This window comes from Echiichthys vipera, assembly GCF_963691815.1.
Source record: "Echiichthys vipera genome assembly, chromosome: 13".
Lineage (NCBI taxonomy): Eukaryota > Metazoa > Chordata > Actinopteri > Perciformes > Trachinidae > Echiichthys > Echiichthys vipera.
The window spans coordinates 7,180,881-7,206,470 of NC_139838.1; the positions used below are offsets into that span (position 1 = coordinate 7,180,881).

The 25,590-nt window shown below is 43.0% G+C and overlaps 1 protein-coding gene across 1 annotated transcript; it reads left to right on the forward strand.

Moving 5' to 3' along the window:
* Positions 1-9,657: 9,657 nt before the first annotated feature.
* Positions 9,658-24,584, forward strand: hivep3a (HIVEP zinc finger 3a; the record flags this gene model as incomplete). Its single annotated transcript, XM_083925998.1, has 6 exons — positions 9,658-13,506; positions 15,079-15,260; positions 18,605-18,768; positions 18,865-18,939; positions 22,062-22,684; positions 24,285-24,584. 6 exons carry the CDS (start codon positions 9,658-9,660, stop codon positions 24,582-24,584), a joined length of 5,193 nt encoding a protein of 1,730 aa, XP_083782124.1.
* Positions 24,585-25,590: the final 1,006 nt, after the last annotated feature.

Genomic DNA, 25,590 nt, shown 5'->3' on the forward strand with positions numbered 1-25,590 from the left:
TTTAGCAATTTTAATTTATTTGGGGCACAATCAGCAAGTGACACTACCACCTTTTTCACAAGAGGAAACCATTTTCAACATGAATTCCTAGTACTTAACTAAAATAAATCTGAATAATTTAACTTTTAAATTGGACCATACATGCCCTTTAACAGTGAACACTATTATATTATTGTTGTATATTATTGTAGGAGAAGTTAAAACCAGAACTTCATGTACACATATCAATAGATGCCTGGAAACCAGACAAATTTCCGGTGCTCATGTTTCATTTGCCTTGGCAGAAACTTCTGGCCCAACTCCCATTAACACAGATTTCCACCAGACCTGGCCCTCATCGAACCAATCACAAGCGATTATCTCATGTGGGGCAGCTATAAGACAGTGACTGAAAGAGGGTCATGCCTAAACGTAGTTATTGAACGTAATTGGTATTCTCTGTCCATTGCAACACACAGGCTCACAAAAGTCAGGGATGAACTATCAATTAGATGTTGCTGATCAAATATGAGTCAAAATTATTTAACTGTGTTGCCTATTTGTTGTCTAAAATGTTTTCAGAAACACATTATAGTGTATTAGTTAGCTGTAATTTGAGAAAGTTAGTGACCTGGCCACCTGCTTCCTGCTTCAAAATGGAACAAGCACTGCCTCAACTTGCATGTGTCAATCAGCACTACGTTCTGATTGGTTGTATGTCATCCAATTAAGTCCAGAGATATTTTGGTCTGTGCCGTTGATAATTCCCCTTGGAATTTGGACAATAGTCATTTGCAAATTAGTTCAGTGATGCCAGTCTGGAGGTTTCCATCCAAATTTTGAACAAAATTCCAGAAAATTGGCAAAAGAATGTGCAAATTAATGCGTGTTTCCATCCACTACTGTTCTAGGAATTGGTTCGTTGAGATAAATATTTGGCTAATTGTAAGGTCGGGTGCCGTTAAACCATTGCAGAGGATGTGTCACATTCTGCCTGTCCGTCCCTCCCTCCAGCCACATTCCCACTTCTCCAGGCCCTTTCATTGCCATTCTCCACCTGTCCAGCAGATGCCCTCAGACTCTCACATTCAGCCACTCCCTCCTGCCCTGCAGTAACCCCTTTCCCGCCATTCCCATCACCTGACCTTCACTGCCCACTTGCTCACCACTTTCCCTCATCAGCCCTGCCGTTCATATACCAGCCCCTTTTCCCCAGTCAGTTGTCAGTGTATCTTTGTTATGTGAAAATGGACGGATGGAAACATGTTTAGTATTGGATGTGTTTGTACATTATGATAAAATTATATCCAAACTGATGTTTAAAGTTTAAAGGAGCGGATATTGAGATTGCTATTAGGGTCAGGTAATGGTCTAAATCAGGGTTTTTCAAACTGAGGCGGGGGTGCTAGAGTTCTTCATGGGGGGCACGATGTAAAAAAGAAAAGAAAAGAAACATTTTTTTTTAGCTAGCTTCAGCTATGTCAAGTGCAAAATGAAAATTAAAAATTACTTTTGAGTACCTAAAGCTCCAGTGAATATGGAGACAGAGTCTGGGGCAAGCAGAAAAAAAAAGTAAGTATGGGCATGATTATTTAAATTTTGGATTTTCATGGACTGGTCCTGAAGATGCTCCACTGCCACAATTTGTTGTTTGCAATGAGGTGCTAGCTAATGACAGTATGAGACCATGTCGGCATCATATTGAGACCAAGCACCCAAGTTTGGTGACAAGGTCCCGGACGTTTTTTGACAGGAAGCTTAAGGAACTGCGGTCACAGAAGAAAGAAGCACTGTAAATGACAAGGCAACCAAAGTCTCATATCACGTAGCGTTAAGCATAGCTAAGGCAGGTAAATCCCACAACATTGACGAAACGTTGTTACCTGCTGCTCAAGATATGTGTTCCGCCAAGCTAAATACCATCCCTATGTCTGCTAAGACAGTCCAGTGCCACATCTCAAACATGACATGAAAGAAGCTAGATGCTGTTTGTGAGAGCCCTTTCCTCTCCATTCAGCTGCCGACGTCGCTAACTGTGCTCCATTATTGGTGTATGTGTTCTATATTAAAGAGCTCAGTGTCCAGGAGCCGTTTTTTGTTTTGTCATCCTCTGCGAACTCACACCACAGCAGAAGAAATATTCAAGGCTTTGAATGATTTCATGCAGGAGAGTTGTATTGATTGAAGCCGCTGTTGTGGAATATGGACTGATGCAAGGGCAGTGACAGGCCGCCACAGCAGTCTGATGAAGAAGGTTGCAAGCGGTTACCCCGGCCGCTGTTTGGAAGCACTGCATCATCCATCGGCAGGCCTTGGCGACTAAGAAGATGCCAAAAGAGCTGCGTGCAGTCCTGGATGAGGCAGTAAAAATTGGAAACCTCATTTAACTAGAGTCAAGAATGCTCATCTCTTCTCCCTTCTCTGCAATGAGATGGGCGCTCACTTCCAACAGCTGCTGCTGCACTCCGAGATCCGGTGGCTGTCCCAGATCAAGGTCCTTCCTTGCGTGATTTTCACAAGGAAGTGCTCCTATTTCTCGTAGAAATCAGCTCTCCACTACTGAAGCATATGGAGGACATGAACTGGGTTGCAATGTCAGCATATCTTTCTGATATTTTTGACCGGTTAAAGGGACTGAACACCTCTCTGCAGGGCAAATGTCTTTGGGCACATGATCAAGTCTCTGCATTCAGGAAAAATGTTTGACCTGTGGTGTGTTCATGTTTAACGGGGCTTGTGGAAATGTTCCCGACCTTGGAAGATGTCGCAGAGACGGCAGGGCTCCAACTCGACACTGTACAACAGGGGGTCATTGCACATTTGGAGGGGCTTTGTGAGCACTTTTTTGAGAGTATTTTGGAGAAGAGACCTTTGCAAATCAGTGGGTGAGAAATCCATTCTCTTTCCCAGTGTCACCCCGTGATAGGCTGACCATGCAAGAGGAAGAGGCCCCAAACTCTAATATCGACCTTAAGCAAAGGATGAGTGTCACTTGCACACTTTTGGCTGTCTGTGGAGACTGCGTTCCCCCACCTCTCCAAAAAGACCATACAGGTACTCATCCCCTTTAAGTCCACATACCCGTGTGAGTGTGGTTGCTTAAAATGCGTAAAAGCATAAAAAAAACTTTAAAAACAGATTTGTTTGAAATGTTTGAAAAAGATGTTTAACATGTGTAAATTAAATTAAAAGATCTTTTAAAACACAAAGATTTTAAAAATGATTGGGGGGGGGGGGTGCAGATGTTTATTTGTTCTCAGCGGAGGGGCTCACTCTCAATTTTTAAAAATAAAATTGCCTATCAGCAACCTTAGTCCCGAAATGTCACACTTCACATACCATTTTTAAATTTGGAGCCCTACTCACAAGGACTCTCTGTTGCCCGGTGCAGGATGGACACCCTGGGCTCTCTTCCATTCCCCTCTCAGCTTCCCCTCTTCCAGATGAGCGACTTACCGCCTCCCTTCATCCCACCGGCTGGTATTCCCTCAATGCTCTACATGTCTGCAAGCTTTCAGCCTGCTGAAAAAAGTCCGTTGGTGAATTGGGGAGGGGGAGGGGGGGCCCACGGCATAAACTATCGGAGAGTGATGTCAGAGCTGCCTGGACTCGTTTCAGATGGACCCCTGGCAAGAGCATGAACGGCGTGCTGTGGTGTGTGGACATTCTCCAGAGCTGCTCTTAAAAACTGGATCCCTGTGCCTTTTTTTTTTCATGCGGGTCCTTCTATGTTTCCAAATTTTCCAGGGGTTTCTCAGAATGCGGCAGCAATAGCACTCCACCTATGCTGGAAAGTGAGACCTGAATGGGGAAACTGTGTTTTAAAAATATGAAGTAACCCCCTCCACCCACTTTCCCAGTCAAATTGAAACACCAACCACTCACCCTGCCTTTCTACCTTTCACCGCTTTGCCAGCTGTGCAGCCTGAGACCGCTGCCAAAAGAAACACAAGCTTACGTCAACTTCCAAATAAGGAGCTGCTACTTCACTTTGACCTGAAAGAGAGACACTAAGGGTGGGGGGGCTGGGGGATATGAAAGAGGTGGAGATAGACGGAGAGAGTGTCCCCTCCTCCTCATTCATACGCATAATATACTCAGCTACCTGTTTGTCAGCCCAGTGCACGTAGAACGGAGACTCGGTTACCCCTCTCTCTTCATCGTCACTCTCATTCATCCTTTCTCTCTCTCTCCTTCTCTTAACCTCCCTCTGGCTCTCTCTGCTCGCCCCGATTCCAGTCATTCACAATTGGAGGACAACACCACCTGCTACCAGGTAAAAAAAAAAGCCATTGATACCCTTTCTGTCATCGGCAGTGATTTTGACGTGTGAGGTGATGTGAGTGACATGATGTAAGGATTGTGGAATTTTCTCCATTCTGGTCTTTGTTATTGCAAAAGGCTGCTACATCAGTGAGTGGTGGAAAAAAACAAGACTCATTTGTGGAATCCTACTCAGAACAAGCACAGACATTTGAAATGGGCAGGATATTTGTTGCCGTTTTAAACATATGCAGACAGTGCAGCTTCTGCAGTGAGGGTGTTTGTGTGTGCGTCTGTCTGTCTGCCTGCCTGTGTGTGAATGAAGGAGAGGGAGAGTGTATATAGCGAGTGGTCCGTGGGCTGTGTATGTATTAAAGCTCACTGCTCGGACCGGGAGTGAATGAGCTCCCTGTGTTGTGCATCCAACCTCCTATGCTTGGCATGTCCCCCTGTGGACTGGGGAGCACACACACACACACACACACACACACACACACACACACACACACACACACAAACAGGAATGGCTGTGTATGCACTGACTCCCTGAGGGCTCTCCTCTGTCCCTGGAGAGCGCCACTGTCAGGCTGCTGATGAAGCTGCGCTCCCTGACTCTACGGCATTTCCAGAGCTCAGATGACATTGTGGTGGAAGCACAACAACAGATGAGGGCATATGTTGCTTGGTTCAGTCTGCGAGATGAAGATTTAGGAAGACGGTGAAACCCGTTCAAATTAGCATGCTGCTTTCATCATATTTCACCATGAAATTGTCAATGAAGTTCTTACTTTTTGCCTCAACATCCGGGTGCTTTTAATCATCAGTCATTGTTTTAGTTGGACCCTAATTTTTGAAATAACTTATTAAGTTGCTTATATTCAAGCCAATATTTTTACACATATATCTGTTGTATTCGTCTTTTGAAATACTTCACAATTTTCACTTTATTCATTTTAAATTTTGCATTTTTAGGTCAGGCTTAATAGCAAAAATCAAAAAAATTAAAATAGTAAAGGATAAGGTAGCTTAGTTTTTCACAGAGACCTGTCCAGTGTTCTTTGTTATCCCCATGTATGCATTTCCCTTTCTGGTTCTTCATGAAAGAATGGAGGAGTATCAGTGTACTACAAATTCAAGACTCCCAAAGTATTGATTTTCTTTCCAAAAAAACGTAGCTTCGAGGAGGGAGGCACCTTCGCCTGCCTTGCTCTCTCCCTCTCTCTGTAGTCGGTGAGGATGCTGGAAGATAAATTTAGCCCTCCAGCTCTCCTTCCATCTGCTACCACATGGTTTAGGGCCGTTACCATAGGAACCACCGCTGGGTGCCCATTAGTGTGAGAGGAGGAAATTGACAAGATTTTTAAAAAGCCATTTATACAATATTCTCTTTCTGCGTGGTGTGTCAATGGATGCACTATTTCACAAATTTATATGAGTTTTTTTTTTAACTCAATTCCAGGTGATGTGTTTCAGTGACGCAGATTTTGAGCTCACTCACTGTAACTGTACTGCAAATACAGAAAATATATTATTATATACTGTTGTACAAACAGATACATGGGGTATCTGGGTGTCTATACAGGTTTTTGAGATGTGCACTAAACACCATATACAGTATATTAATATTGTACACATTGTGCTCATATCACTGCATAATGTATGGGAACCAAGCAACTTATTTTCTCACAATAGGCTCTATAGGCGGATGATAGGCTAATGTTCATGACAGATAGCGGCTCAGGTGTGATTAGTAACATTAATGATGACTTCACCGTATTGTGTGTGCCAGTTCCATGAGCCTGGGATTGTTCACCCTGACTCACTGGTATGGCTCACCATAAATAGAACAAATTCCATGAATTGTCAGAATGTCTGCTCACATAACATAGACTGTATTAAAGAAGTGGACGTAGTCACAGAGACATTAGAGACATGGTTTGTGGACTCCCGTTTCGAAGCCTTGAGTTTGGAATTTAGGGCCATCGCCATCTTGTTTTTTTAAACCTGACGCAGGGGGTAATCCAGCAGACTTTGGCCAGCGGGTGAGTGGGGGGCTCAAGGCGCTGGTGCTGTACATCTGCATACTGCCCAAGCTGCAGTGGCACCGAGACAGTTTCCAGCTAATGTTAGCACTAGCTAGTTTGGTTAGCAAGGTGCAACCAAATGCTTAATGAGATACTTTTAGGCGACCAAAATGTTACAACTAACTTTAATGAACTGAAAACACAGCATCAAAGGGTCAACCTTGTGAGATTAAAACACAGACAACACCCAAAAAAAAGTGCACTGCTTTTTTTATGTACACAATGCTGTGGATACGTATTTATAGCTGCTATCAGGCAATGTCATGTTGCTGTCACAATGACCTGTCAATTACAAGGTATAAAAGCCCTAAAGTAGGGGTGGGCAAATCCGGTCCTGGAGGGCCACTGTCCTGCATGTTTTAGGTTTCTCCCTGCCCTAACACACCTGAGTCTAACAATAATCAAACTGTGACAAGCATCAGCTGCTTGATAACGAGCAGAGCATTAGACTCAGGTGTGTTAGAGCAGAGAGAAACTTAAAACATGCAGGACAGTGGCTCTCCAGGACCGGAATTGCCCACCCCTGCCCTAAAGCATACTCTGCCCTATCGTATATATTTTATTCTAAATAGGACCGTAGTTTGCTAAATGAACAGTGCTATATTGAGGAAGACTAGCAATTGAAACCATTGACCCAGTAGGTCAATGTTTACTGAGATAGTAAATCAAGTGAGAAGTCGAAAGAACAAGAAGAAGTAGGGACATTATCTCATTGACTTATATACAATCCGACTTCTTTGCAATCAGTGGAGTTGCCCCCTGCTGGACATATGAAGTAACTTGAGGCAAGCTATCAGATTTCACATATGAAGTACTCAACACTAAAAAAAAAACAGGAGCCGTGTGGTGAAAAGGGTTGCAGAAAAAAACTGCCTGCTAGGTTCATTTGCACCTCATGGTGCAAATGAACAGTCTTTAGTTATCAAGTGTAAATGATCAGATCCATCGCATGATTTAAAAATGTCACTTGGTTTAAGGTGCCAGTTCTGCAGTGCACGCCCTCCGTCCGAAATTGATTTCACTTCAGTCATTGTCACCCTCTTGCAGAGTGTGTGGTGGCTCTGAATTTCTCATAGTGTGAACTCTGAGGCATTATCTTCAGTTAGACGACGGAGTCTCTGACTCTTCCAAATGCTCTTAGTCCAGTTACACTACCTGACTGACCTACATTTACTGTAGCTCTTATTAGTCTCACAGCACGATATTTAGGTCTTCTGCAAAGTACATATATATTATACCCAAGGGTGTGCATCTTTCTTTTATAAGACGATCAGATCCGATTTTTACTATCTAATCTAATTTTAAAGATGTGGTTTGAATCGGTGCAGTTCAATCAGTATGATGCAATCTGATACAGTTCTCAACATTTGTTTGCTGAAGACATCCCTTTTCCATAATTAATTAAAATAAGCTAATGCTATAAAAATGACACTGCTGCTTACTTTCATATAGATACATTTCTTAAAAGACCAATGAATCCAAACCTAAATATTTTTGTTACTTTACATTATAGCACGGGAAGAAAATGGAAGACATACATTTGTCTTTCAGAATAACGTGTTATTATCGCGATTCTAGCATTGACCTTTTACCGTTTACCAGAGTGGATAGGAGTGGAGACTGCATGTATGTAGTCGCATCTTCTTTTTTTTCATTCATTTTTCCAAGTCTTTATTTTATAAGAAATGGGGTGAGAGAGAGAGAGGGGAAGACATGCAGCAAAGGGCCACAGGTCGGAGTCGAACGCGTGGCTGCTGCCTCGAGGACGTTTAGCCTCTTTACATGGGGCGACTGCTCTAACCACTCAGCCACCGGCCACCCTGTAAACGCATCTTTAACGCTAAAATGCTAATTATACCCATATGTTTTAGTTGTAAAGAAAACTCATGTTGGTTTAAAATTCATCCAATATTGGCATCTACTGTATACCAACAAGTTAAACCAAATATGGTTATCAAACTGTTATCAGTCATTTGGATATAATCCAGCAGCTTTATCGTCCACAAGAACGGGGGTGTAGAAACCAGCTGGTCAGCGTGTGGGATGCCTTGTTTACTGTTTCAGTATGTTGGCACAAAAAAAACTGTTCTCTTCAGTATCTCCACTGAGTTACCTTGTGTATGCAGTCAGCTAACAGCATTCCCTCACCTTTATTTGGCTTGACTTTTCTAAGTACTTAAAATCACAGATAAAATTATCCATACACAAAGTAATGAAGTAGTCATCCATATGTTCTCTAATGTGACACTGTACTGTAAAAATGTCCGATGATCATCATTTTGAAGAAAACATGGTCTGATTTTGGACAAAATTTATTAGAGCATGTTGAGATTCACATGCCACTGTCCCTTAGTTAATTCCAGTGTAATTAATTATGCAACAAAAACATGCAAAGCAGTTTTTATTGACCAAAAAAGGAAAAAGGTGCTTTTATGACAATGCATTTTAATATGAGTAACTCTCTCCCTCATTGCCTTTCCTTCTGAAAATAATAATAATAATTGTATTTGCTCCGTCTTGCAGCATTCACTCATTTTATTTGAGTCGGTGTCCGTCCAAAAATATAGTGGTCCACGGTTCTGAAATAAGTTATGCATGGTTGATTAAAAATCATTGAAGACCCTGACAATTTTAGATTACGCAGTTATTGAAATGTTCCTGTCACACGGATTGGACATAGTGCCTTTCTCCAGGTATGTTAGCAGAATCATCGTTTTTATTTACTGCATGCTGATATATATTTTTATACAAAAATATTACATAAACCATTCTAATTTAAAAGTATTCAGCAGCCGCAGGAAAGCGAAAGCTGAATGTTCCGACACATACAGTGATTATGTAACATATGAAACATAAATATCTATATTTATCAAGTGGAGGGCGAGAGGGTTATCTCTGTCTCAGAGTTGAATTGTATGCACTATTTTATATAATGGGTTGTCTGTCTTCACAGAATTTCATGTTGAGAAGGCAGAAGAATCACAAAGCCACAATTCAGCTGAGTCAACTGAGCATCAGACTGTATGGAAGCAAGGCTGGCTGAGTGCTTCATGATGAGATACTTTAGGTCAGCGCGACAGAGGACTTCCTCCACAGCACATCACATATCAGGGCTGCATTCTTTAATGCCTCCGTTCTGCATCTGATGTCATCATTCTGCTGTCAAGCAATAAAGTTTAAAACTGATAATTGTGAAGAAAACCAAAGTCAATATAATTTGAGCATTCACTCAAATCCAACCCATTATCCAGTAAATGATTTGGCTTGAACTTGGTAGCCCAGCACAGGCAGACGCCTCTGACGTGTCTACCTGAGGCTGTCCTTTCATTTTATGGAGGCCTTGCATAGTCGCCTGACAACTGGGGAGCAGCCTGGAGGCCAAGAACATTGTCAACCAGAGTCTCCTAAAGTCTCCTTAGGACCACTGCCTAAGGCTCCCTCCCAGCCCCGTCGACAACAGCAAACTGGCTCCCTGAAGCCCCAGGAACCAATACAGCAACCCAAACAGTCCAGAAGACAGCACCCTGAACGTAAACGTCTCAGGCACCAGCGGCAGAGCATCGAGTCAGATACAGCACTTGAACACAAACATGAGGAAACAACAGCAACCACAGTTTCTACTTTGTCATCAGGAGTCCAACCTTCCTCAGCAGGTGCACCCTCCCAGCCTAAAACAGAAACCCAGGAGGGCACCCCAAAACAGAAACGTGAGCGGAAGCCTCAGAGACCAGGCAAATATGTCTGCACTTACTGCGGACGTGCATGTGCAAAGCCTAGTGTCCTTCAAAAACATATTCGCTCCCACACAGGTGAAAGACCCTATCCTTGTGCCCCATGCGGCTTCTCTTTTAAGACCAAGAGTAACTTGTACAAACATCGGAAATCACACACCCACAGGGTGAAGGCAGGTCTGGCACTTGGGGAGCCAAGATCTTTAGAAGAGCAAGTCACTGAGTCAGAGGATGAAACCAGACAACTATCATCAGCAGCTTCCCTTACAGAAAGACGAGGCAGTGTAGCCTCAATCAAGAGTCATGAAACAGACAGGGCCAAAGATTGCACTGTAGGAAATGAGGACTCCTACGCAGTGAAAAAGAGACTGGCCCTGCGTCTAAGTAGAGGAAAATGTGGTCCCAGAGACTCATCGGATGAAAAAACCTCATCTCTAATTTTAGGGAGTAAAGGCAGTACAGAATCAGGCTACTTTTCTCGCTCTGAAAGTACTGAGCAGTCACAGGATAGCCCCCCGAACACAAGTGCCAAAAGCTATGCAGAGATCATCCTCGGCAAATATGGACGTCTTGGACACTTAGAGAGGATGTCTCGACATCATAACCAGCAGCCCTCTGGTCAGGAGGACAAAAGCATCCCATTTACAGTCCCCAAGAAGCAGGTCATTGACCATATAACAAAACTGATCACTATCAATGAGGCAGTGGTTGACACCAGTAAAATTGACAGTGTAAAACCAAGGAGATTCTCGCTCTCCAGAAAGAATAGTTCAGAGTCTCAAAAGAGTTCATGTGTGAAAGAAACATCAATTCACAGCCCTAAAGCTGGAGATATGGGATATAAAAACAGTGGCTCCATCACCATGGGAGTTCCATGTGAAAAATTTCATCATCCAGCCCTAAATGTGGAGCAGCCAGCCGGCCAAACATCCACCGCCCCTTTGGTGAGAAGTCACTCAATGCCATCTGCAGCTAGTTCCTTTGACGCCTCCAGTGGTGGCCTCAGGAAGTTCCGCCTAAGTCAATCCTTTGATGAACGACAGCCTTCAGAAACGCATGCGCCCCGTCGTTATGGGATGCTAAGACGGCAGCCAGCTATTGAAATCCCACTTGGTGCCGAATTTACAAAAGAGGAACATGACAGTTCTCATACACTTTGCCCTGACAGCGTTGCCAATGTGCCTGACCACATGCAAAGCCAACCGCAGCCATATGAGTGTGAGCGCTGTGGCACTGGGTGCAAAGATTGGGAAGGCTATAAGAAACACAAGCAAAGCCTATGCTTAGGACATCATCCCAGAAATGAGGTGGTAATTAGTCAAATGGGGTGCTCACAGCTAATTAGCCATGCAGCCAGAGCAGGAGCTTCAGCAATGCGCAAGAGAAGGAAAGAAGAGAGTTTTGAACTTGATGATCCCGCTTCTTCTTCATTACCCTCTTCTGCCCTCTTGTCAGAACATTGTAAAGATGAAAGCAATGCAGCTTTTGAAGGCCCCAGAAGACCTACACTACAAACCTGTTCAGTAATTCAACATACTAGTTCATTTGAAAAACAAGAATCTTTGAATGAGAATCAAGGCACTGAGGCAACAGAAAACTCACCATCTCATGAAGAATATCAACGGGTGCCTCAGAAACGATCCCAACAGTCAACAAAACTAAATACTCGAAAGCTGGTCCGCCAACAAAATGTGCAGGTTCCAGAAATACTGGTCACAGAGGATTCCAACATGAACACAGCAGCCTCAATAGAGCTAACCTCCACGGCAAAACATTCAGAGAAACCTGATGAATTTCAGTGGCCACAGAGAAGCACCTCTCTGGCTCAGGTCCCCATCGAAAAGCTTCCTCCAAAGAAGAAGCGCTTACGTCTAGCTGAGGCTGCCCAATCCTCCGGGGAATCCAGTTTTGAATCCATATCCCTGCCCCGCAGCCCTAGTCAGGACAGTAGTGCATCTTTTGCATCCAGTCGTTCCACATCCTTTGAAGAGTCAAATAGACCAGACATGGAGATGGCAGGATCGACACCACTGAGGAGATCTAGAGCTCCGCATATGCTGACTGTGCCTGGGGTGCATCAGCACAGAGAGATGAGGCGCTCAGCATCTGAGCAGGCGCCTCATGACCCACAACCAAGTGTCCTAATGGCTGAGACCCGCAGTAAGTCTTTTGACTACAGTTGTCTGTCCCCGGAACGCTCTGCAGTTGGCTGGAGGGAAAGAAGAAAATGTCTCCTTATGAGACACACTGCTATCAGAGATCGAGATGAGGAGGAGGAGCAGTGTATCATACAGAGACATAGTCCCGAGCATGTCAGCTCCATCACATCTTCTCAAGAAAGCCTAGCTGCTGTGTACTGCAGCAAGTCCCCTACTTCTCCTTCATCGGGTGACACAAGCTTACGTAATCCAGTAAAATTACAAAGCAAAGAGATCTTCTCTCAGTGGAAACTCAGTCAGAATATTCAGTTAACAGGCAGCACAGAACTCACATCTGGAGAACCTGTAAAAGATGAGACCTCACATATCCATACTGAGCAGCCCCCTACTCAAGTGCCACAGCCCTATCCTACACATGGACCATCAGGGGCAGCCAGAGCTCACTATCTCCCCATGTCTACAGGGCTGAAGCTAGAGATTCCCTTACTGCATGATGATTATTCAGAGGTTCGAATAAGTCCCCCCCACATCCAGCACTCTGTGCCTCACATAATTTCCAGTCTGGAATTACTGAGGCCGGTCACATCTCCAGCAGTAGCAGTGCGTCTCCAAACAGACACCCTCACCCTAGCATGTGCCATATACACCACATTTTCTCAGTCCACCTCCCCTACGCCTCAGGAGGCGGTTGATTCTCTTTCACACAATATAGGCATCCCAACAGCTGAATACAGAAACCATAGGAACAAAAGTCCAGACGTTCAATTGTTGTCCGGTGATAGCCCAAGGATATCAGGCTCAGGGGGCAACAAGCGCATGCTTTCCCCTTCAAACAGTATAGAGCTCCCTCCTGAGTCACAGCAGCAGCAGAAACGAGTAAAAGAAGAAGAGGAGGGGGTGGTGGGATGTGTCGACAAGGCATCAGTGGACACATGCAATCAAGAACTCAAAAGGGATAATCAGACTTGTCTACCCGGTGTTTGTTCTCCCATCACACAAGTTGGACCATCATACCCCAGTCTGCTGTCCAGCACCTGTAATAGCTGGTGCTATTTGAACTACATTAAACCAAACCCTTCTCCTCTGGATGAACAGAAGCCCTCAGTGTATTCATCGTGGTCCACTAGTGGCTATGACCCCAACCCACCGGGCCTCTCTAGCAAGACAGCTCTCTCTCTGCTGCACTGCAAACAAAGGCTCAGTCCTTCAATCTACACTATGTCCCCCATGTCAATCGGGTTAACTGAGTCAATGGAGCAAGAGGACAACAAAAGACCATGCTCCACTGAGGTAAGTACAGCCCCAATAACTGATTACAATTGTCTGTTAATGTGTATAGTATTGTGTGTAAAAAATTATCACCACAAGAGAATTTTCAGAAATTTCCCATTCATCAGACTGATCAGAATGTAGGACACTGAAGAAGTAGATGACATTAAATCGTAATTCCGGCACAAAGTCATCCCATGGTCTTTTTGGACACTTAAATCAAATAAGCCATCGAGACAGTTTTTTTTCATGTAACAACTATTAACGGAGAAATCTGTGAGCGTCATTAACAGCTGGACATGGCTAACACTGATTAGCTCGGGGGAAGTATGTTGATGGCATTAAAACCACTAATGCTGCTCAAAATAACACCAAACCTCTGCAGTAGCATGACAAGAGTCCCTACACATAAAACAAAGCACCAACGGGCTCCTTCCTTTTGGATTGCATTTGGTAATGGACTTTACTATGAGAGGAGCTGGTACAGGGGCCACTTGGTAAGTCTTTCAAAACACTCTTTTAATAAACTCTGGGTTCACTAACTACGTTGGTTTTTTTCTGTGTAGGGACTCTTCTCATGCTACTGCAGAGGTTTGGTGTTATTTTGAGCAGTATTAGTGGTTTAAAAAGACGTTTGAATGCCTTCACTGTACTGCCCCAAGCTCATCAGTTCTAGCTACGTCCGGCTGTTAGCGACACTCTGGGATTTCTCCGTTAATAGTTTTTTTTTTTAAACTGTCTTGATGGCTTATTTGATGTATATATTTGCTGATGTGATGTGCTGATTCTGCGCATAAATTACATTTTATGGATGTCATGATACCGGAATTTCAAACTTTGATACTATGCTATACTATACTATAATATTAGATGATGACACCCCATACTTCTTTTAAAACCTCAGCAAAAAAATACAAAACAAACCATAGGCACATAAAATAGGGTAGTTTTTCACAGTTCTCTGTTGTTTCATCTGTGCAGCCTTTTTTTTATAGCTTCTGTGTTTTGATACTATCAAAATTATACATATAGTTATACATTATTAACAGAGATTGCAGTATTAAGAAAGTATTGAAGTATCAGTACTTTTGACAACTTAAAATGACATGCAATAAAAGGTGTGAGTCACATTTGAAACCAAGATACAAACATTTAAATGGTTGGTGCCAAAAAGTTAAGGAATCCCATTGACCCAAAATTCAGGTTAAATTGATCCAGGCATCTCCCCGGCATGTTATATATACTTGTTAGGTTAGCATAGCAAGCCTCTTTGCTTTTTCATTTGGTGTATAGAAGGTTCAGCAAAGTGTGGGTTAGCATTTCAAGATTGTATCCTTGCAATTTCTTATGGGAGCCTCAATCACCAAAAAGGCAGGAAATACACGTTGCTAAGTCTGTGCCAACTATGCAAGCACTAAATTTACGTCGTTGACATGACTATAAAACCTTTACAATGAATACACCCAAAGGACAAAAATATATGCTTTAACAAATGCTATTAACCATAATGTTCAATGAGACTTCCCAATTTCTGTCTCCCTGGGCATGCTGGAGCAGAGTTGGTGAATTTGCCCATGTCTCTTTCGGGTGTAGGTCAACAGCAGCCAGTCGTCCTGCAGAGACCATGGGGGAGCGAGGGAGGGACAGCAGTCAGCAGATGACAGCAGGTCACACAGAAAAGAGGAGAAGGAGGAAGAGAAGAAGAATGAGGAGGAGGAAGTGCAGCCACACTCCAGAAATAAACAACCTCCTGAAGTTTGGACCTCTGAGAGAGTGTGAGTATGAACTTGAGTGACAGTGGGCACTGTGTAAATGCATAAAAAACATTAGCTAATAATATCAGGTTTACTGGTGACATACTGTCTGTATTTACAGCATTAAATCCCTCATTATTAACAGTATTGAAGGCTTGCGTCACATATTGGGGTATGTTGTGGAAACCGTTGTCTGTCCACCATGTTGGAGAGGCCAAGTGTTGGCTGTCTGCACCAACAGAGCCCGTCTGTTGAGGGTCCGAAGCCAGGAAACTACTTAGCTTCCTTTGCGCCTGCATAGATTAATTTACACCAAACATCACAGCCATTCACATGGGGCGGCAGCTGTGTATTAGCATTAGTCATTAAAGGGAGCCTGCTATACTGAATGGGACCGGGCAGAAAAACAGACAAACAAAATGATGTTGATATGATATGAATACATTGAAAATAAAGGACAGTACAAATCCTCTTTCCATCAGTATTTGCCCATATGAACATTGAAACAAGTTTTGCCCGTTACAGTCATTCCTCCTGTTCACACTGAGGATCCAGTCTGACTAGGTCAAATTAATTAGATATGTTTTAAATGACATGTATAACGCTCATTTTTTTAGGTTCATACTTTTATTTGGGGTTTTCAAATCATCCCAAATGCTCCTGCCCGTTCGCGCTCGGTCCCTCTTCGACATTTAGACTATATAAAAATAATGGATTGGATTTATATAGCGCCTTTCTCAGTACTCAAGGTGCTTTACAGAGTCCAGGTTCCATTCATTCACACGGACATACATGGTGGTGGTAAACTACCATAGTAGTCACAGCTGCCCTGGTGCAGACTGACGGAAGCGTGGCTGCTAATCAGCACCTACGGCCCCTCCGACCACCTCCTCAAACATACAGCAGTCATACACATTCACACGAGGAAAAGTGGGTGAAGTGTCTTGCCCAAGGACACAGCGACCATGTCACAAGTAGCAGAGCGGGGATCAAACCGCCGACCCTTTGGATATTGGCCGACTCGCTCTATCAACTACCATTACTATATATGCTATTCAGAAAACACTACTACATGAATAAATCCATTTGAAATGTTTATTCAGGTACTATTTTATAACATCTGAGATTTCAAGTATGAAGACTACCACAGTGATTTGAAAGGCTTCACTAATTTGTTCGGTCAGGAAAAATCAATAACGCGACATCACAAGGTGCAGACGTGCACGCGGCTCGTTTCTGAGTACGGGCTGTGAGCATTCCGATTTTCCAATTCAGTATGCTTTATTGGCATGAGTGTAAGGAAGACAATGTTACCAAAGTGGTAAGTCATTTCTCATGTAGCATTTTTCTGTGGATTGAGCATTTTAATACTTTCTCAGTATTTATATAGCACATCGAGCTGCTTTGTCATAAAAAAAAGACATGGAAATCTCGCTTTTCTCAATATGACACCTTTAAGACAGTCTTGAAAAATTCTCAACATATCATTTAATACAGTTTGCACAATGCCATTTCTTTTCTTTTTTTTAATTATTAAAGGCTAAGTGGGCTGGAAGGAATGCAACCTGACAGCATTGCAGTGGTCAAAGTTGATGAAGATTTGATTTGATTTTGGGATTTTGTGGCCCTGACTTCGTCCTGTAAGGTGTCACAGAGGTTTATTAGCAGTCTGGCAGAAATGTATCTTACCGTAAAAGGGCAGAAAGCATTTTTTCTCGTCAACTTCTTGTTTCTGATTGGCTGTCAGGTGTTTATTAAAAATGTATAATAGGACACATGCGAACAAACTGTTCTGTTCTAAATCTGTTTGCATGTTAAATGGTATCTTAAAATGTGAGTAACCATAGCAACCATTTTTCTGCTCAATGCTGTATTGCCAGATAATAACTCACTGAAATGGACCAAAGATGTGTTAAAACTACCTATGAACAAAACAGCCTGAGGTGTCCTGACTCAGAAACTAATGTAATCTTTGTGTTTTTATCCCAGGCTCATAGTTCAGGACACCTTGGTGTATACTGTCCCCGGCCTGTCTGTTATTTTATCTTAGTAAATTGTTAAAGATAAAACAATAGTCATAGATCAGAAAGGAGTAATTGAATCCATGTTAAAGAGATAACATCAACAGCAATGACTTACTCTAAAATAAAGTAAAATGCAAATGCAAACACGTAAGGTGTGAATTTATTTGGACACAGTTCTGTTATTTATTTGCCTGACGCACACACACCTCTTAAATTAAATTTGCAGGGAGGTTAAACCAGACACACTCAGTACCTCTGATAGCCATCAGAAATAAACACTTCTGTGATGCAGGGGAGTAGAGGGAGGTGCCATCTGCGTCTCTCTTTTTGGTTTGGAAGTGTGTCTGTGAACAAATCCCTGTTGTGATTCATGTTGACGCTCCTCACAGCCTCCCTAAAAGAGTGAGTCATCCTCACGCCTGCTCGCTTTCCCCTTCTCTGTCTGTTCAGACTGTCTGAGGGACATAAAGACCAAACTGAGGCAGCAAGGTAGTCCAACATTGCCATTTTCTGTTGGCTGAAGGAAAGTGGGAAGGCAGGGGCACCTAGAACCTAGACCTAAATCTTGGGTGTGAATATGTGTTGCATGAAAAGCCGACAAATATAGCTGCTTTATAGTGTGGGGGTACAGTACACAGCAAGGTGTTTCTCTTTCATGAACTTAAATGTTCTTCAAGACTCCAAAAGCCACAGTTTATGATACCTGCCGAGTTTATCCAGACGCAGAGCCTGAAGTAAAGATAGAATCAAAACCCAGCCGATTATAATCAGAATGATTGTTTGTCGTATGAATGTGTTTTCATTTTCTGTATTTTTTCATGCTTATTTGGAGCAGCAGCTGGTCTGGGCCAGGGTTTCCCTCCCTCTCCGGCCTGTTTTTATTGGCTGGCTGCAGCAAACCCCGGACTTTGGGCTACATCGTAGACTCCCCCTTGTTTGGACTCAGTGGTGGTGTGAGCTGTGATGGGGTTATAAGGCAGTCTGAGGGAAGGGGGGGCCGGGGATCTGGTTTTGGCTTATGAGAGCTTCTCTGTTGAAGCTGAAGTGGGTGCCTCGCTGAGGGACCCTTGGTGCATATGGAAGGGTGGACCCTTGGCCCAGCTGCCACAGTGTGAGCTCACTGTGTAGTAAAGGCCAAACAGATAGCATACTCACGCTGGATAAATACAGGCACTAAGAAGCTACTTACAGGTGCTAAAGGGCCTGCAGCCTGTCTGTCAGCTCCAGTTACACTCATATTGATTGGGACTATCATCCTGAGTGGAGCAGCGTCAATGGACAACTGACAGGGAAAAGCTCTGAGGACGAAACTGAACCCTTTTGCTCTCTTTACACCCACAGATTAAATGAGAAGTATGCTACCATGCATGGTGGAGGTGGGGGAAAGTGCCAGAGTGAGGACTGTGGCTTCCACCTTAAGAGTGTGCTGCAAAAGTGCAGCCACTGCATCACAAAATCCCCATCATATAGCTGCAAACACTGTAACATTACTCTCAAAGCCAGAGGTGAGGAAATTATTTCTTTGTTTTTTTTGTACATTTGCTATGTCTGTGTTCACTGTGCATCCTTTACAAGCTCAGCCTGTCTTCTGTATTTTACAGGAAGCCTCTTCGAACACCTGAGATCTGAGGAACTTGGAAAAGAAACCTGTTCTCACCCAGTTGGCACAGATGAAGGTAACTGATATACCTTCTCTGTGACTGCTCCTTTAATACTTACAACTTTATCAAAACATAGTCACTGGATAGTTAAAGGCCTCATGTTGAAAAAAGTGAGGTTTCCATGTCTTTTTTTATTATAAAGCAAGTGAAGGTGCCATAAAAATACTATGAAAGTATCAATACACTCATTCCACAGAGAAATGCCCACAGCCCATATTCAGGAACTGTGACTTTAAATGAGCCTGAAATGTGCCTGAATGTGCTGCTACAGTGCTGTTACAATCATTTCACACAGAGAGCGCAGATGTTAAAGACCCGGAAACACTGACCAGCCAGGGCAGACAGAGACAGGCGCTCAAAGAGAATACAGAAATTTTCCAACAGACAGACAAAAGAATGTGTTTTTTGAACATTAAAGCATGTAAACATGTAGTAGAAACCCAAAATACACAATATAATACAGATATTATCTGAAAATGAGCATAATATGGGACATTCAAACTGATGGGTTGAAGGTATAAACCTATATACTATATAAATTGACATCCATATCCTAGATCATATCTTTAACTTTCAGTCTACATTGCAAATGGAAATGTGTCACATTGTCATCACCTTGCACCTGCATTTGATCAAGTATCAGAGCAGTTTTATAATACAACAAACAGCATGAAGAACATAGACCACTATTTACATAGATCAGTCATGTTACTGTTATGTTCCCAGTGACAGTGTTGATTTATTGTGTTTATAACAATTTGATATCATAACAGAGACCGTCTGAGTGTGGCAGTTTTAAAAAGTGTGCACATATAAGTTTGACTCTTAAAGCCCTCTACAGAGAAGATATAAAACATGAAGTTATTGGCTTTATTTAATGCACTGGTTAGAAGATCCCAAGCACTCCTTTTATTGGTGACTACCCACAATTCTGTCCATTGCTGTGACCCGCTGCTGGGATTAATAGCCTCAAAAAGTGCACTGATTCCATTTGATTCTGCTTCAACGTTTCACATTTGTTTAAAGAGAAATGTAAACATTGGTCAGCATATCAAGATCGTGGGCGTACAAGATGGAGATATGTGGGAGACGGCTTGTCACGAGAAACATGGGAGAGGCTCTTATACGTTACACCCAGGGAAAGAATGTAACCACACAGCACACTTTCACCTGTACACTTCCATATCGTTTCATGGACATCTGTACACATGGTGCAGTAAGAAACGACTTTAACTTTAACTGACTTTATGTTTTTTGGGAGGAGGGGACGGGGGATCTTTAGGGAGAGATAGCAGGTCAACAAAATATGCCACATAAAAGTGGTATACATCATCTGAAAGCTAAGAACCTGAAGATTGATTCAGCACTGTGACAAGATTTTCTATCCATAAATCTGTTATAAATATTGTGATTTGTTTAGGAGTGTATAAGAGCTAAAAACTGTATGATGCACCCATAAGTTACTGCAGCAATTTTTGGGTTGTGCACAATTGATTTGACAATTGACAATTTTTTTTTACCACCTGAGAATTCATAAAAATGGTCCAAAATACCACAATAAGACACCCGGACCTTGAGGAACACCACAGAAAAGTCAATGCTGGGATTTGGGGTCAAACACTTTTGAGATTTATTAATTCAGCACTTGTGTTGCGTAAACTGCTCACAAACCCTCTTATTGTTAATCCAGCTAGCTAAGCCATCCACCCTCTGAATGCTCGAGGTCTGTAGTTTGTGGTTGTAAAGTTTCACAAGGCTGTGATTATCCTAGAGGTCACAGCAGCTCATTTTATACAGTGAGCTCAAGTTAAAAAAAATATGCTCTCACTGCAAATGGCTTATTTGGGATCAAGCATCATCACACATGAATACAGCTGAGCTCATTGAATCCACAAGAGTCTTTACAGGTAGATCCAGTTTGTGACATTCAAGACTGTTTATGGAGCCCAGTATGCAGAATTATTCAAATACTCCATTTTTGAAAAATACTAATAAAAAAAAATACATTTCTACTGCATGAGAAAGACTCATAGGTACCATAGACTGTATAAAAAATTGACGGAATTGATGTAGCGTCTCCGTTGAGGCCCCTTCTCTCAATCGTACTCGCCTATGTGAGTTGCCATTTTGTCAGACTTTGACTCCGCCTCATTTCCTCTTACCAAAAAAAGGGCATTGATATGACGTTGGGGGGAGGGAGATATGTCCACCTGGTTGCCATATATTGAATTAGTCACATTAGCACCACCGCCCGGGAGCTAGGCTAACACAACACGTTACTAGTTAAATGACACAGAAAGTCAGTCTCTAGCATAGTTAAGTGAAGGCACTCCTGTGTCGGTCTCCAGCATTTATGATCTATGAATTAAACTGATATTCAACACAGTCCCACGCCCATAGACTGTAAAACACCAGCCCGAATCCTCCCGCTGCTCCAGATTAGCATCTAGTGCATGTGTCATAGATAGCAGGCTGTACTGCAAGTCATGGTGCAAGTGCGGCTATTTAATTAGCATAACAGAGGTAACGTTAACACGGTGTGTTCCTAAACCATCTGTTTGTACAGTTGACCGAAGAGAAAACCATCTTGTTACACCCGTAACTTATGGAAACACCCCCACATGAATAGTTAGCGTGCTAATCCGGACAACTAGCTTCGAGGAGAAGTAAGGGCCAGAGGCTAGCTGTCACTCAAGAGACCACGCCCCTAGTTATTCATAAACTTTAACCTCCAATAAAAAAAAACTAGCCTGCTACAAACAAATTCACCCCCCTCAGTGTTCTCATGGAGATATGACCTAAACATTCAGACTATAATGTTTTTTTGTCCCGGCTCTTTAACGGGCTTAATTATGCTTTGAAAACAGCCTGTTTAACATGGGGGTCAATGAGAAACTGCTCTATTGTGCAAACTGCTCCTAGTGGACACTGACTGTATTTGATTAACCAGGAAGTCGCTGTGGTGGGGGTTTGATGGGTACACATAGAACTCATTTTAATTCAGATATCATATGTGTAGCTACAGTAGATGACTGGCCAATATCAGCACTAAAGAGTAGAGTTGGTTGTTAGCGTAAGAAAATGGAGAGAAAGTTAAACAAAAACTGTGTTGATAAGAGACTTTTCTTCTGTTCTAGGAGTCTGCGAAGACTGTTCCCTTCCCTCAGATAAACAAAAAAATCCTCAGTACTCTGATCAAGAGAAAAGTCGACTTGATATGGATGACAGTTTAAAGGACAAAGATGGCGGACATGATGAAGACACCAGGTGCAAAGGGATTGAAAGCCCTCACACTGCATCTTCTGACAGCGGGGAACCTCATCCAGGAAGTCAGCGGATGGAGCCTGAACCCAGTCAGTCCGTCCCGCTTTCCCCCAAACATTCTACTCAGAAGAGCTCAGCCAGCGCCAGGAGAGCCCTGTTCGCCCGCAGGCGCTTTGACACTTCAGCATCGGTGTCCTTCGGAGGCTCCCATTCTCCAGGCACTCAACCCCCAGTACCACAGAGGGAGCCGTCTCCACCTCGTAGCCCGTCACCCAGGCCTCAACAGTCCCCTGCTCCCCCTTCCTCCCCCTCCCCGTCCAGTTGTCATGTCTCCACCTCTACCCTGAGACCAGCCTCCCCTGTTAGAGGTCTTTCTCCTATAATAGTTCAGCCCCATGGATCGGAGTCCTCTGGGCCTCCATGCTCCCTGGCAGACATCTCTGCTCAGTGTCAAGCCGGTCTTCACCCAAGAGAGCGGCCATGTGCAGCGAGACTGGTGAGCGTTTCCAATCGTTTTTTCTACATGTAACCTAACTCGGCCATTGTTTTGTTCTCAATCTGAATCTGCCACGATGCTCTGTTTTTGTCGTGTGTATAATTAACGCCGGTCAAACCGTGGCTTTCGTCCAAACCGCAGTCTTCTCACCTGTGACTTGATTCCATCTCTGTAAGTTTAGCCGACAGTTTTAAATAAATCAGCTTTCGGCTCACAAAGCTAATCTTGTGTGGCTCAGTTAAATCCCAGTAAGTCAACATCTTGAACAAATATAGATAGGCTGGTACATATGGGGTTATTTTAAAGTGGCACATTTATTGAAAAAGGAAGGAAAGGCATCTCTCTTGTTTTATATCACTCTCAAACCAAGCCTGCAGCTTTGAGCCCTTAAAATAATGCGGGAGAGCTCCCAAATAGACGCAATATGTTTTCCCTGGGCAGCCGCTGATAAAATGAGAAGCAGGCCAATCGTTAAACACCAAAGATCTGAACCACATGTCAACGGCGAAAACAACACGGGTGAATAGCTCAGAAATAAAATAAAAAAAACACATCTACTCCAAACTTGTGGTTATGTTATGGTGTAACCTCACCACTTCCTCCTCACACTAATATAGGTCTCATAGGAGTAGATACTAATTCACATTCTCTGCAGGGTTGTTTTTCAGATCTGCACGCACACATTTCTGCACCTGCCGGGTGTATTTGGTAAGGGGTCATTTTTACATACACTTAAATATTTCATGGTTGCATATAAGTCTGGAAAACCCTCCTTTATAATCGTATTCATATAGATTTACTGAACAAAACAATGAAACAAATGTTATTTTTTGACATCAGCTTATCATCGTATATGTACTCCAGTTACTAACAAGGTATTGCAGAACAAAAAGGCCAAAGAAACACTTGAGGTCATTAAGACAGTGGCAGTATTGGATAGTTTCTCCTCCAGAGAGCACTGACTAATTGACTTCAACTGGAAAATGTCCTGCCCACAGCATATCTTCATCACATCCCTTTAATAACCGAATGTTATTTCTAGTAAAAATGTCATGAATTTATGCTAAAATATAATATCGCCGAATTAATCGTTGGTTTATGTCTGGGTGAAGTGACTTAAATGAGCGGAACAAAGTTGGCTCTTCTGTGTGGATGAAGTTTTAAGTTTAACTAATGTTAGCTGTCTTGCTAATTCCCCCATGCTTACTTCACTGGTTAGCACCACAAAGAGAAAACACTGCGGCTACTTCATTAGAACGAAATGACATAAAGGGAATCAACTTTACGAAACGTTACATAACATGAATAGAACTTAAAAACATTAACTCATTCATTTTCATTGGCAAGAAAGACTTCACCGCCCATGATCCGGGACACTGTTTGCAGAACTCAGTTTTTAGAAGTTGTCAGCATCTGGGCCAAGTAATCATAAACTGTTATGGTCATTGTTTGCTACAGCACTTTAAAAATTCTTCTCATTGCCCTTTTTAAATCCGCATCATTCCCATTCTGTCTTTTCTTACCTGTGTGTTGCTGGTGTAGTGACCGACTTTCCCCAGCACAACCCTTGAACGCTCCTTTGACCTTGTTTCTGTTGTAGCCTGCGGACGAGGTTGGTCTGACCCACTTCAGCCCACATCCCACGCGACCTCGGGGATCCCACAACCTCCTGAGTCACCTCCCTCTGCACTCCCAGCACCCGGGCCGGGCTCTGAACCTCCTGATTCCCATAGGGGGGATTCACATGATTCAGCCCAGGTCCACCCTCCCCGTGTACAGCCTGGTGAGCAGCCCCATAGCAGCCACAGCTAGCCCCGCAGGGACATCCTGGAGACTAAGTCACGCGCCAAAGGGGAAGTTTCCTCTGCTGCAGCGCCAGGATACTCTCAAAGAGACGTAGCCCAGCAGCCCAGCCAGCCCAGCCAGCCCGCATCACCCCAAGGCAATAGGGGGAATGTCTAGGAGCAGCCGATCGGACACCTTATTACACAGAAACACTCAAGGATGCCTCAACGTCCAGCAACCGCAGAGTCCCGGGAGAGAGACGAGGCACCCGGAGGCCGACGCAGACGCACATGTTACAGAGAGGTGTCTTTACCCCGAGACCACCCAAGGCCAAAAAAAGGCTCCACCCTCCCAGACACAACTGTGGTAGGAGGAAGAGTCTGAAGGGACAGTGCAAAAGACTGAAAACCAGAGTCTGATGTAAAACACAGCTCGAGTTTGGAGGCCGAGGACAAAAGGCAAGAGCACTTCAGCACCGCTTCTGAATGACGCTATTATGTAATTATATGAATAATATATATAGACACTATGTTAGATATGCAGTACGTTTTGTAAATCTTTTTTTACCCTCTCGTTCGATGTCATCGGTGTTAATTTATTTACGTGCTCTTATGCAAATTCTGTACTATATGCAAAAGCAGCTGGAATGAAAATAGACAAAGTTTTAATCAGTTTCCCTCTTAACCCCTTTACAGCTCTAATATACTATTGCTGTGTTAATGTACTGTATTACCAAAATGGATATAGAAAGGTACTACAAATATTTATTCACCCTGACCAGTATTTTGAAGTGCAATTTTATGTCAAGATTGTGGTTTGAAATGTCATTCTTAAAGGCTGTGATTTTTATTATTTGTCAGTTTTTTGTTGTTTTTTTTGTTGTCGTCGTCTCGTTTGTGTTCAAAGAAGCAGGGTTTACGATCGTCTCCTTTTCCAATGTCTTCAGGAAGAGAAGTTTCAGATCAAGACATTCGGAGTGCACTGACAAAATCATTTGATATTCAGAGGAAACCTGTTTCACGTACATGGTAGCTACGGTACAGTTTTTTTCATAAACAGATACATGTATTTTTGTGTTGTTGCTTTTCTAAATGATACAATCACTGTCATTTTCATGTTTC